The sequence below is a fragment of the Sorex fumeus genome, unplaced genomic scaffold (assembly GCF_029834395.1).
Source record: "Sorex fumeus unplaced genomic scaffold, SorFum_2.1 ptg000044l, whole genome shotgun sequence".
NCBI lineage: Eukaryota > Metazoa > Chordata > Mammalia > Eulipotyphla > Soricidae > Sorex > Sorex fumeus.
The window spans coordinates 77225014-77239005 of record NW_026606101.1 but is presented as its reverse complement, the minus strand read 5'-3'; the positions used below and the strand labels follow the sequence as shown (position 1 = coordinate 77239005).

At 42.5% G+C, this 13992-nt stretch overlaps 1 gene segment (V, D, J or C); it reads left to right on the top strand.

The window, feature by feature from the left end:
• The first annotated feature begins 1826 nt into the window (after nt 1-1826).
• On the top strand, nt 1827-2266 carry LOC130030439 (immunoglobulin heavy variable 3-74-like). The segment is given in 2 exon segments: nt 1827-1872; nt 1974-2266. Coding segments are annotated over 2 exon segments (339 nt in total).
• The last annotated feature ends 11726 nt before the right edge of the window (nt 2267-13992 follow it).

Sequence of the window (13992 nt, the reverse complement as noted above, 5' to 3'; positions counted from 1 at the left end):
TACTTTCTTGTTTATCATTATTTTCATAGCTTTCTCTTTGATACTTACGAAGACGTAGAACAGCTTTTCCTCATTTTTCTCCCTCCTTCTAACTCGTGTGACCTATTTTAAAGACCCAGGACTGAGAGTTATACATGACTCCTTTAGTCATGAGTAAAACCCATAATATATCCCTATAGTGGGAGGCTCTTGAGAGTGAATCTCCGTCATCGCACTCTACACACACTTACACAAACAGGAGGCACTGCAGAGAGCATGAGGGAGGGGTGAGACGTGGGGGGAAGAATAGCATGGGCCAAGGGGATACACTGGGGTGAGGGGTTCATTCACTGTTTTGGTGTGATGATCAACTACAGAGATTTCAATTTAAGTCAGTGCTCATAATTTTAATGATCTATAAGTCAGTATTCTGTGTAGAACATGACCTTCTGTGATTTTTTACTGCTAATCAAATATTGACATGGTAAGAAGGAGACGTGGGGGTAGGGCTGATGTGAAGAGTCACACCCCATGCACCTCCATGCACACTAGTTACCAACATCCTCCTCCAGGTAAACGCAAAATTCAGAATAAATACAATTTGTTCTCATTACAGGGAAGAAGTTCTTGACAGCTGCTAGCCCATATTTTGTTTAGTATTATTTGTGAGTGTTTGTCTGGTTTGGGGGCTATACCTGGCAATGATCAGGGATTACTCCTGACTCTGCGCTCAGCAGTTACTATTGAAATTCCCGGGGGAAGCATATGGGATACTAGAGTTCAAACCTGGGTGAGCCTTGTGCAAGGCAAGCGCCCCGCCACTGTGCTATCCTTCAGCCCCAGTTGCTTTGGATTTGTTATTGTGCCACTCTGGGTATAATGCTGGCTCTGTGCACAGGGGTCACTCTTGGTGGGGGCATGGGACACCATATGAAGTGCAGGGAATGAACCTTGATCTGCCACATCCAAGGAAAGCAGCTTATCCCTTTGCTGTCTCTACATCTCTTGTTACTGGACACCAATCCTGGTGGACAGGGACAAACCATGGGATGCAGTGAGTATTTTAAACACAGACTTAAGAGAGAAGGGGTGGGGGTCAAGGGACTAACATGCTCATGGACCGAGAGCTCCTAAAGCCCAACACAATGAGAGTTTTCACTTAGACCAAGGAATCATCAGAAGAACGACATTCTTAGGTCAGCTACCTGACTTAGTCTATATGAGCTAAGATTTTACACATTCGAGGGCCTTTGATATAAGGACAAACATGTTTAACCTCGGAGATATTTCCTCTGGGAGAAACAGCAGAGACACAGCAGACACAGGATCCTGACTCAGGTTTCCCAGATATCAGGGCTACGCTATCTGGCCATTCTGCCTTAGTCCTGATTCTGTTTTAATTCTTGGTTTCCAACTCATTCGTAACTCGGTGTCATTCAGTGGATTACTTTTGTCTCAATAATTGGACTAACACAAGGTGTTATGAGAATATTATATAAAATATTTAAGCTTTTCTGTGACAAATGATGCATGAAACAGAAGTATGACTATAGATTTTACATGAGAGTCATCAAAAGTAAGGACAAAAATCACAAATTAAATTTGTTGCCATATAACAATTGCATGAAAGAATCTTTTCCAGGTCACAAGTCAGCCCCAGAAGAAGACATTTGCTCTGGAGTCTTTCACTTACTCTTTAGTTCAAACAGAACCTTCTATGTAGGAGGAGGATATGCAAATGAGCCTCTCCCTGCTATGATGAAAACAGCCCAGCCCAGCCTCAGCTCCAGGAGAGGCATCAGTTCAGGGGTTCCCAGGGGCTCCATCGTGACTCACACAGAACCAATATGGCGTGTGGTCTGAGCTGGCTTCTCCTGGTGGCTGTGCTTGGAGGTAACTCGTGGGCGACAGGGACACGGAGCGTGGGAAAGATGGGATAGGCAGATCCTCTGTGTAAGGAGACTTTCCTGACCAGGATGTCTTTGTGTTTGCAGGGGTTCAGTGTGAGGTGCAGTTGTTGGAGTCTGGGGGAGACTTGGTGAAGCCCGGGGGTTCCTTGACACTCTCCTGTGCAGCCTCTGGATTCAATTTCGGCAGATATTGGATGCACTGGGTCCACCAGGCCCCAAGGAAGGGCCTAGAGTGGGTCTCGCACATTAATACTGATGGTACATATACAGAGTATGCCGACTCTGTGAAGGACCGATTCACCATCTCCAGAGACAACAGCAAGAACACGCTTTCTCTACAAATGAGCCGCCTGAGGGAGGACGACACTGCCCTGTAATACTGTGCAACAGACACAGTGAGAGGAAGGCCGTGTGGGCCCAGACACAAACCACCTGCAGGAGGAAGCAGGGTGAGCTTCAGTGGCGCAGGCCCCCGAGAGGCTCTGAGGACTCTCCCCTGCGGAGACGTTGCTCATGAGCAGACAAATCATGTTTCTGTGGAAATCAGGCCTGTCCTGCCCCTCAGCTCTCAGATTACCCTTGTCTTGTGGGTTGTGGCCCAGTCTCCATCCCCGCGATGGGCAGTAATGACTTATCACACTCTCTCTTTCCTGATAAAAAGTTTCCAGTGACAGGAGATATGGTGCTGCCAGCAGGTCAATTTGTACCTGTGAGGCGAGTGTATCAGCAGCCTGATGCACCGTCAGACTTTCAGATACCCCAAAATTGCTGCTGTGCCTTTGGCTAGACCACAAAAACTTAGGGCAAAGTTTACCAAGAAAGTAAACAGCCAAACTTTACATATGTGGGAGACACACCCACAAACCACCTCTGGCTCAGCGATATAATTGGAGGAATGGCCTCTCTGGTTCCTGATTGAACTGCTTGATGGCCATGATCCCAGAGACTCAGAAGCAAATCTCAGAACCCAAAAGCTTTTGGCAGAAATGCGTCCTGTTCCTGCAGTAGGTTACTGTCTCTGGGCCACTCCAGATGGGAATAGGTTTTGGCCTGTGCCGCTTGGCTGCCTGGTGACTGTCATCCTCCAGAGGCAATTGGACAGACAGGTTTGGGCCTACAGTGACAAGACATGCCAGGCCTCACCAGACGGGGGTGGAACCGGCCCTTTCCTCCCCATCCCAGGATGGGGACATCCAGTGACAGAATCATGACTTCCATGGGGCCTGAGGGGCACATTATTCTCTCGTAGAAATTAAAATAACCCTGTAGAGATTATCATTGTCTCCTGGAAGAGTCATTTGGTCAGAAAGAGAAATTCTGGTGTCCACTCAGCTGTGTGCTGTCTCCTTCCTTCTGCTCTCAGACAAACTCTGTGCCCACTCACCTCTACACTCTTACCTGCTCCCAGGTAGCCTCTCCCTGGTCACTCTACACCTGAGAGTCCTGTTATCCTAGACTGGCTGACCTCTGTCCTCCATCCACTCACTAAGTGGACATTCAGATTTCCCCAATCCTTCTCCACCCCCTCAGACATTGTAGAGGAAAGACCAGATCCTGTGACACAAGCTTTGCTGACCCCTTCACCTTGAGACAGGGGCAGGACCCAGAGCACCAATACTCTCCCTGAGGCCCCCTCTCCCGGTAACCCCGGATACACCACAGCTCAGAGCCCAGGGACCCTCCTTACACTGAGGCTCTGTACGGACACCATTGCAGATGTGACTCAATGATTTTCTCACTGTGGTTCCACTCAATTTCCGGTCTACCCTCCCAAGACAGAGAAACTTGGGGATTAGAATCTACTTTCTTCTCTCCCCTCACATGCTCACCCCCCTGAAGCAACATTCCTGTTCTGGTGACTTTTCAAAGTCACCTCTTTAAAATCACAAGTTCACCATTAATTCTTCACTTAGGGAACTCGAAGAGTTTTAAAGGTTCAATATCAATAATAAAGACTAATGTTGAAGGTATATTTCTTATTAGAAATTACACTATCAGTCATGATTACAAATGGCTAATAGAGAATAAAATTAATGGATACATTAAAATGTATGTGAAAAATCATTGTGAAATGAACAATCATTGTGAACAATGAACAATCATTGTGAATAATTGTACTATTCAAATGTGGACAACGTGTGTTTCTTTAGTTTTGGGGCCAACCCTAGGACTACACTGCGTTTAGTATTTGTCTGTGTTCTGGTCTCTCCTGTAGTGCTCAGGGATCAAGCTAGTGGTTCTGGAAAATGAACCTGTGCAAAGATGCTCCAATTCTTCGATCCTGTTGAAGTTGCTGTGAAAAATAAAATTTTAAAGTTTCTCTCATGCCAGGAGTGTCTAACAACGATAAAATATGAAATGAATGTTCTAGGTATGTTTTCTTTCAAATTTGTCTTCTTTTTACTGTCTCTAATACATTATTAATTATAAACCATAGTTTTGGGGGGGAGGGATCATACCTGGCAATGTATAGGTGTTACTTCTGGCTCTGCACACTCAGGAATTACTCCTGGCGCTGCTCAGGGGAGCATATGGGATGCTGGGAACCGAACCCAGGTTGGCCACTTGTAAGGCAAACACCTTACCCACTGTGCCATCACTCCAGCCCCGAAAACCATAATATTTTAATTATTCTACATCTGAAGGAGTGAAAGAGCCACAACATGAGTCAAGAAGGATAGTGAAAGAAAATATGTTTAATTTAATTAGGTGAAAATGAAACAAAAATTGTTAATTTAGAGTTAATACTTGTGTGTAAAACAATCATAATTTTGGTGTGTGATATATACATAGTACTGGTGTGTGAAATATTTTGATTAATTTAATTAAGTGTCCTGTTGGTCTTGGTGCAGCAGCTTTAGGAAATATTCCCAATATTCCATAGGCACTCCAGGGTCCCTCCTGAGGTCAGGGGGCCCAGCTCCCCTGGAAACTGCTGACTGTGGAGAGTACAGAGATAGTGCATGTGGGTCAGATCTGTGACGATTCACTGTCATGGCCTGCAGGAGCTCTGGGACAGGACACCTGGGGACAGACACAGTGAGTCACTTGGTTATACACGAAAGTGTTTATGAATCCTGTAGCCACCTGTGGCGTGATATCATCCATCTCAATCGTCACGTTGCCCGAGGTGGTGTTTTTTTGTATCTGTGTCTAACCTAGCAGAATTTTGTAGGCCCTGCTGGGTGTGTAGATTAGTTTTGATCCTTAATGTTGACTTTTTAAACATCAAATTATAGAGCATATTTTCTGGCCCCTTAGATTGAATTCAAAACTTGCATGCTCCATGGAATTATGGGGTACCTGTATGTTACCAACCTGTGTCTAGGTTCCATGAATTTGGGAGGGGGTGGAGGGCCATGCCTGGCACTGTTCAAGGCCAACACACGTGAGCCCTTGTAAAATGTGTGAGTCTGAGCACTAAGACAAGGTTCCAGGTGCAATTGTTTGTGGATTGATGACTCCCTGAAAGCTCTTTTCAGACACCTGATGGGTCTTCAAATCCTCAGTGATGATCCCAATAACAGGGTTCTTAGATTCACGATTATCTTATGGATACTGAGTTATATACAGGACAGAACAGGTTGAGGTGCTCCTGGCAAGGCCAACGGCACCAGGAAGGTCACTGTGTAAGGCCTTGTCCCTAAATATGGAGGGTCCCTAAATATGGAAGGTCCTTGTCCCTAAATAGACTCAGCACCAGTGAGAAAGAAAAGATTCACCCTAAGCACTGCCTTGAATCTTTAAGAGTGAAGCTTCTCTAGGAAAAGGGATTTTCATTAAAGGTATATGAGTTAAAAAAAAAAAACACTGTGAAATCCGATTGACATGGATTGGATTCAGCAAACTCAGAACTCACAGGGACAATAACATTGTCTGTTGTGTCCAAGATCTGCATTCACAGTGGGAGAACAGGAGCCACTACAAAGGGACACGCAAGGGCAGGGCCTTTCTACAGGGTAGAGACCCTGGGTGGGGGGAGAGAGCTGGGTTTGGCCATCAGAGACCTGAGACACAGGGACTCTCCTCTCCAGCTGCCATTTCCCCCTCAGCAATTCCTGTTTCCTGAGAGCTCCTCAGCACGTTTCCTGTGCTGGAAAAAGAGCCCCGGCTCCAACAAGGCCCCCAGGGACAGACCTGAGTGCTCTGAGCCACAGTCAGCACCTCCTCCCAGGTCGCCCAACACCAGCCTCCCCTGGGTCCCCTCCTTTCTCTGCAAATCTGCACTGGGGACCCAGGATAAAAACCACGTTCACACTCGCCCTAACTCGCGCTCCCTCTCCCCCTGACACGGTGTCTGAGATCATGGACCTCGTGGGCAGGAACGTGCATCAGCGCTGGTTCCTCCTCTTTCTGGTGGCAGCACCTGAATGGGATGTGAGCGTCCCCTGGACAGAAGCATGTGACCATCAGAAGGTGCTCTGCTTCCGGGACTGCAGGGCTGGTTCCATGAACAGGGGGAGAGGGGCCTGCAAGGGGGTCCCTTTCTTTACTGTACTGTTGAAAAATATAAAACAAAATTAATAAACCAAGTATATAAATTTCAGCCATCATTTCCTGTTTTAGTACAAATTTGTTCATTGCTCCTCCTGTCTCCCAGTGCACTAGAGATTGTTTGATCCTATTAGGTAATGTGTGGCCGATTTTTCTTTCTACTTAGATCTTTCCTTTCACAAAAACGAGAGATTACTCCTGTTACCTTCTTTATTCTCACTGAGGGAACAAAACAACAGTAGTCTGAGTGTCGATGCTGAGTGTGGATCCCCGCAGACCCCCACACTCTGCCGTGACCCCTGTGCTCAGCCTTTTATTTTTTTTATAATAAAACGTACAAGAATCTTTTATTAAAATTGTTGAATTTTCATGTTTGCGGATAGTGAACATTTATTTCTGCTGTTAGATAATTTCAATTTATTGTGTTTATCAAAGATTTAAAGTATTTAAGTATTTAATTGCTAATTTCTCATTAATCTGAGCCCCCACCCGACTCCTCGTGGGAATCCCAGTGTGTGGTTAGGATGCAGGGGCTATTATCATTGGATCCTGTCCATCCTGACGCTCTGTTCTCTGTGTACCACAGATGAATGAGAACATTCACATTTATCCTTCTCCCTGGACTTAATAGAATCTGATATTTTTCAGTTTCATTCATATTTCAGAAAATGTAATAATTTTTTGCCTTTTCTTACAGCTGCATAGTGTTGCATTGTGTATTTTTCACTACAATTTTTTGTCTGTAGAATTTTCATTAAGAATTAGGTTAGAACTCTGGACCCAGAAACCAGCCGCCACCACCAGGCCCCCGGGCAGGGGCAGCTCCAGCATCTCCAGCCACTTCCTCAGGGAGCGCCAGTCCATGTAGTCGCTGGCCCCTCCAACAGATGCCTGTCATAAGCCAAAGAAAATGCCAGAGAAGATGCTCAGACCCTAGAAATAGAGAAGTGTGCCCACCATCGACTGGCCCTATCCACAATCCTTTCCCACGATAAGAGTGAACAGTGCTAGTGAATTCAAGGGTTTTACCACTAGACAAACAATACAACATGAAGAAACAACGCAAATCTCCACCACAAGGTGAAGATGAAGAAAAGATCCCTGAATCCTCAGCCGGGGTGACCTACAAATATGCTCTCTCCGATAAAGAACTCTGAGACGAAATGCAGAGGATGTTCAAGGCCCTACTCAAAGAATCAATGGAAGAGATATCCAGATAACTAAAAGAAGAAATGAAAGAAACAATAGAAAGGTTAGTCGAGAAAATACAGGAAGAATGAGAGCAGAAACAAAACTACACAAAGAAGTGTCACAGATAAAGGACTAGGTAGATGGAATTAAAAATTCAGTAAGTACCCTTAGCAATCGGATAAGTGCAGCTGAAGAGAGGATCAGTGAGCTTGAAGATGAGCAACAGAAATCCCATAGGAAAAAACAAGCAATAGCAAAAGATCTCAAAATGTCTCTTAGGAGAATCAGAGACCTAGAGAATGACGCCAAGAGGAATAACATTAGAATCATTGGAGTACCAGAAGGGCAGGGAGGCAACCCCAATGAAAAGGCCACAGTGAAAGAAATCATCACTGAAAAGTTCCCAGAGTTAAAAAACTCAGACATACAGATCCAAGGAGCCAGAAGTGTGCCAGCACTTTTATTAGGAGACCCTAATAAAAACACTCCAAGGCATATCATAGTCAGAATGATGGATGCTGTGGACAGAGACACAATACTACAAGCAGCAAGGTCAAAGAAGGAAATCACATACAAAGGAGCACCCCTTAGATTTACAGCAGACCTATCAGAGGAAACCCTCCAAACCCGAAGGCAATGGTGGGATATAGTGAAAAAAACTCAATGAAATGAACTCCTCACCAAGAATACTTTATCCAGCTATACTCTCACTCAAACTCGATGGAACTATCTACACCATTTGTAGATAAACAACAGCTCAGAAACTTCATAGACTCAAAACCAAAACTAAAAAAGGGTTAAGGGGGCTCCTGTAGGATAAGAAGGAAAACACTTAGAAACACAACCAACCCCTACAGAAACGTGGCACAAAATCCCATGACAACAATCTCTCTTAATGTCAACGGTCTAAATGCACCAATCAAGAGACACAGAGTGGCAAAATGGATCCAGAAACAGAAACCAATATTCCACTGTCTACAAGAAACTCATCTGAACAATCAGAGCAAAGACAGACTCAAAGTAAAAGGATGGAAAACAATCGTGCAAGCAAACAGCTCTCTCAAAATAGCTGGGGTGGCCATACTGGTATTCGACAACATTAATTTCACGTTGAAAAAGATTAGAAGGTACAGCGAAGGCCACTTTCTATTCATCAAGGGATACGTAAAACAGGAAGAAATTACACTCTTAAATGTATAGGCACCTAACGAGGGAACAGCTAACTACTTAAAACAACTGCTAACAGATTTTAAGGAGGACATTGCTAGCTGGAGTCTTCAACATCGCCCTATCACCTCTGGATAGATCCAACAAGAACAAAACTCAGCAAGGAAACATTGGCTTGGAAAGAAGAGATAGAAGAGAAAGGACTTATAGACCTATACATGGCTTTACACCCCCAAAAGAAAGAATTCACATTCTTCTCCAGTGCACATGGAACATTTTCCAAAATAGACCATGTGCTAGGCCACAAAATATACCTCAGTAGAATCAGGAAGATAGAAATACTATCAACAATCTTTTCAGATCACTATGCACTAAGAATAGAAGTGACTCACACACAAACACGGAGAACCAAATCAAACACCTGGAAACTAAACAACTCAATCCTGAGCAATGAATGGGTCAGGAAAGAAGTCAAGGACAAAATCAAAAGATACCTGGAAACAAGTGACAATGAAGACACAAGCTACCAGAACTTATAGGATGCAACGAAAGCTGTATTGAGGGGAAAATTTATAGTTCTGCAAGCATATCTCAGGACGGAAGAAAGAATGAACATAAAAAACTTGACTTCACAGCTCAAGATCTTAGAAAAGGATAAACAGAAGGAGCCCAAAGTAGGCAGAAGGAAAGATATCATAAAACTTAGAGCAGAAATCAACGGCATGGAAACCAAAGAAACAATCTGAAAGATCAATGAAACAAAGAGTTGATTCTTAGAGAAAATAAATAAGATAGATAAACAACTAGCAACACTCACAAAGAAACAGAGAGAGACAACCCTAATAAACCGAATAAGAAATGAGAATGGGGATATCACAACAGAAACCAAAGAAATTCAAAAGATCATCAGAGGCTACTTTGAAAGTCTGTGTGCCACGGAACAAGAGAACCTAGAAGAAATGAATAAATTCCTGGATTTCTATAAGCTCCTGAAGCTGAATCGAGAAAATATAGAGTACATGAATAGATCTACTAACATCAAGGAAATTGAAACTGTAATCAAAAGTCTTCCAAAAAACAAAAGCCCAGGTCCAGATGGATTCACTAGCGAATTTTCCCAAACATTTAAAGAGGACCTATTGCCAGTTCTTCTCAAGCTTTTCCAGGAAATTGAAAAAAAAACAAATTCTCCTAAATAGTTTCCATGAAGCCCATATCTCCCTAATACCAAAAGGAAACAAAGACGCCACAAAAAAAGAAAACTAAAGGCTTATATCCCTGATGAACATTGATGCAAAGATTCTCAACAAAATACTAGCAAATAGAATCCAACTACTCATCAAAAAGATCATACACCATGACCAAGTGGGATTCATCCCGGGGATGCAAGGATGGTTTAACATTCGGAAATCAATCAACATAATCCATCATATCAACAAAAGAAAAGTTAAAAATCATATGATCATATCAATAGATGCAGAGAAAGCATTTGACAAGATCCACACCGGTTTATGATGAAAACCCTCGCCAAATTGGAGATAGAGGGGACTTTTCTCAATATATTTAAAGCCATCTATCATAAGCCTACAGCAAGCATCATCCTCGATGGGGAAAAAGTAAGAGCCTTCCCCTTAAGATCAGGAACGAAACAAGGATGCCCACTCTCTCCACTACTGTTCAATATAGTATTGGAAGTACTCGCAATAGTGATTAGGCAAGAAAAGGATATCAAGGGCATCCAAGTAGAAAAGGAAGAAATCAAGCTCTCACTATTCGCAGATGATATTATACTATACTTAGAGAAACCTAAAATCTCTACCAAGAAACTCCTAGAAACAATAGATCTGTATAGTAAAGTTGCAGGCTATAAAATTAATACCCAAAAGTCCGTGGTTTTCCTATATGCAAATAGTGAGAGTTAAGAAAACGACATGAAGAAAACAATTCCATTCACAACTGTGACCCAGAAATTCAACTACCTAGGAATTACCTTAACTAAAGAAGTAAAGGACCTGTACAAAGAAAACTACAAAACGCTGCTTCAGGAAATAAAAGAGGACACAAGGAAAAGGAAAAATATTCCCTGTTCATGAATCGGGAGAATTGACATTTTCAAAATGACAATACTTCCCAAAGCACTGTACAAATTCAATGTGATCCCTATCAAAATACCCATGACATTCTTCAAAGAAATAGAGCAAACACTCCTGAAATTTATATGGAACAATTAGCCCCCTCGAATAATTAAAGAAGTTCTTGGGAAAAAGAAAATGGGAGGAATTAACCTCCCAAACCTCAAACTCTACTACAAAGCAATAATAATTAAATCAGCATGGTACTGGAACAAAGGCAGAGCTGCAGACCTATGGAACAGGGTTGAATATACTGACAAATCCCCTCAAACATATGATCATCTAATCTTTGATAAAGGGGCAAGAAATGCGAAGTGGAGCAAGGAAAGCCTTTTTAATAAATAGTGCTGGCAAAACTGAACGACTACATGCAAAAAACTGGGCTTAGGTCTCTGCCTAACACCATGTACAAAAGTAAGATCAAAATGGATTAAAGACCTCAACATCAGACCGGAAACCATAAGGTACATTGAAGACAAAGTTGGCAAAACCCTACATGACATTGAAGCTAATGGTATCTTCAAAGATGTCACGCCACTGGCCAAGCAAGTGAAATAGATAGACAAATGGGACTATCTTAAACTAAGAAGCTTCTGCACCTCAAAAGAAACAGTGACCAAAATACAAAGACAATCTACAGAATGGGAAAGGATATTCTCCAAATACACATCCGAAAAGGGGTTGATATCAAGGATATACAAAGTACTGGTTGAACTCCACATGAAGAAATCATCTAACCCCATCAAAAAGTGTGGTAACGAAATAATCAGAGACTTTCTCAAAGAAGAAATCCGAATGGCTAAAAGGCACATGAGAAAATGCTCTACATCATTAATAATCAGGGAGATGCAGATCAAAACAACAATGAGATATCATTTCACACCACAGTAACTGTCCCACGTTCTAAAGAACAAAAGCGACCTGTGTTGGCGCAGATGTGGCGAGAAAGGGACCCTCCTTCACTGCTGGTGGGAATGCCGACTGGTTTAACCCTTTTGGAAAACAGTATGAATGACTCTCAAAAAATTAGAAATTGAGCTCCCATTTGACCAAGCAATACCACTCCTGGGAATATACCACGGAGAGACTAAAAAGTATAGTCGTAGTGACATCTGCTCTTGTTTGTTTATTGCAGCACTATTTACAATAGCTAGAATATGGAAAAAACCTGAGTGCCCAAGAACAGATGACTGGTTAAAGAAACTGTGGTACATCTACACAGTGGAGTACTATGTAGCAGTTAGAAAAAATGAAGTCATGAAATTTACATACAAGTGGTACTACATGGAAAATATTATGCTAAGCGAAATGAGTCAGAAAGAGAGGGACAGACATAGAAAGATTGCATTCATCTGGGTAACACAAAGTAACAAAATAAGAGACTAACACCCAAGAATAGCTGTGATAAATAAGGGTTGTTCTCTCCGTGGCTTAGAGGCCAGCTGCACACTCTAGGCGTAAAGGCAGCTCAGATAGAGAAGGGAGCACCAAATAAAGGGTGCTGGGAAGATCTGCCCAGGATGGGAGATGCCTGCCGAAAGTAGTCTGTGGACCGAACATGATTGCCACCCAATGTCTCTTCTGCAGACCACGGCAACCAAAGGGAGAGATAGAACAAAAGGGAATGCCCTGCCACAGAGGCAGGGTGAGATGGGGGCTGGGGGGTGGGAGGGATACTGAGATTGGTGGGGGTGGGGAATGGGCACTGGTGATGGGATGGGTACTCGATCATTGTATATCCAAGCACAACAACTTGTAAGTCTACAACTGTACCTCATGGTGTTTCACTAATGAAACAAAATCAAAAAACAAAAAAAAAAGAAAAAATAGACCAAATGAAATAGATTGGAGACTGAGATAGGAAATTATATATGTATCAGAGTGAGAGAAGAGATATGTGATATCAGAATGAGATCAGGGCTTAGAAGTCAGGAAAAGAGAAAGGAGGAAAGGAAAAATGTTCATAAAATAAATAAGGAATTAGAAGATATCATTAATAATCAAAGGATTTTATTTTATCATTAGTGTGGGGTGAAGGTTGGACATGGAACAATGGAGACAGTTACCATGGAAACATTAGGACTTGCTGGTTGAACAAACAGGAGAGTCCTACGGTGTTGTAATATTTTGTTGTTATTGTTTATATTATCAGTTTTTTTTTCAGCTAGAGTATCAATCTAGGGACACACCAAGTGCTTTTGCAGGTATCTGTCAGAGGATTGCTGAAGAAAACAGCTTCAAACTTAATGGACTTAGTTCATTAGAAAACAGTTGTTTATGTAATATTATATTTTTATTTGGACAACTACAAGCATATTTGACATCAAAGTTGCTGTGAATTTTAACTGGAATTGTTCAGTTGCCACCTCCAAACAGTTGACATATCCAAGTTTAACTGTAAATCGAGCTATTTCATTTAAGAAATAATCTTGCATTACTAAATAAAACAGGAAATACTTGATAAAATGAGATCAAAAAAAATTTCGGAATCCCAAAATTGCATGGCCACTACTGAGGCCACACGACATCATATGTTATTCATAACCAGCAACAGAACACAAATTGTTTACGGTTGACTTTTTGGCAGGTCTGCGTTTTGGGTAAAATCCCAAAAAATAATGGTCGGTCTGGTGTTGAAATATTGAATGTAATCAAAGTAGAGAAAGAGTAATGTGGAAATCATTTGCTCCACAGGTAGGGGGCGGGTTGGAATGGGGGGTAAACTGGGGTTTTTGGTGGTGGAAAATGGGCAGTGGTGAAAGAACAGGTGTTTCATCATTGTATGACTGAGACTTAAACCTGAAAGCTGTGTAACTGCTCTAACGGTGATTCAATAAATAAATTTATAAGAAAGGAAAAATTAAGGTGGAGTTCAGGCCCAATTCAACCAGCCTAATCAGTGACTGAATAATTAGCAATACTCCTACATTTAAAAAAAAAAAAGAATACCACTCATGAGCAAGGCTTCTGAAGTGAAGACCCAGGATTCAATCCTGTGTTAGAGATGCCAAGATGTTGAAGACCCTGAGAGCCCAGAGGCTCTCCCTGCAGAGTGGGGACCGAGCTGCAGGGGGTGCCAAGTCCCAAAAGCACAGAGTTGCAGGCTAGAAGGGGTGCAG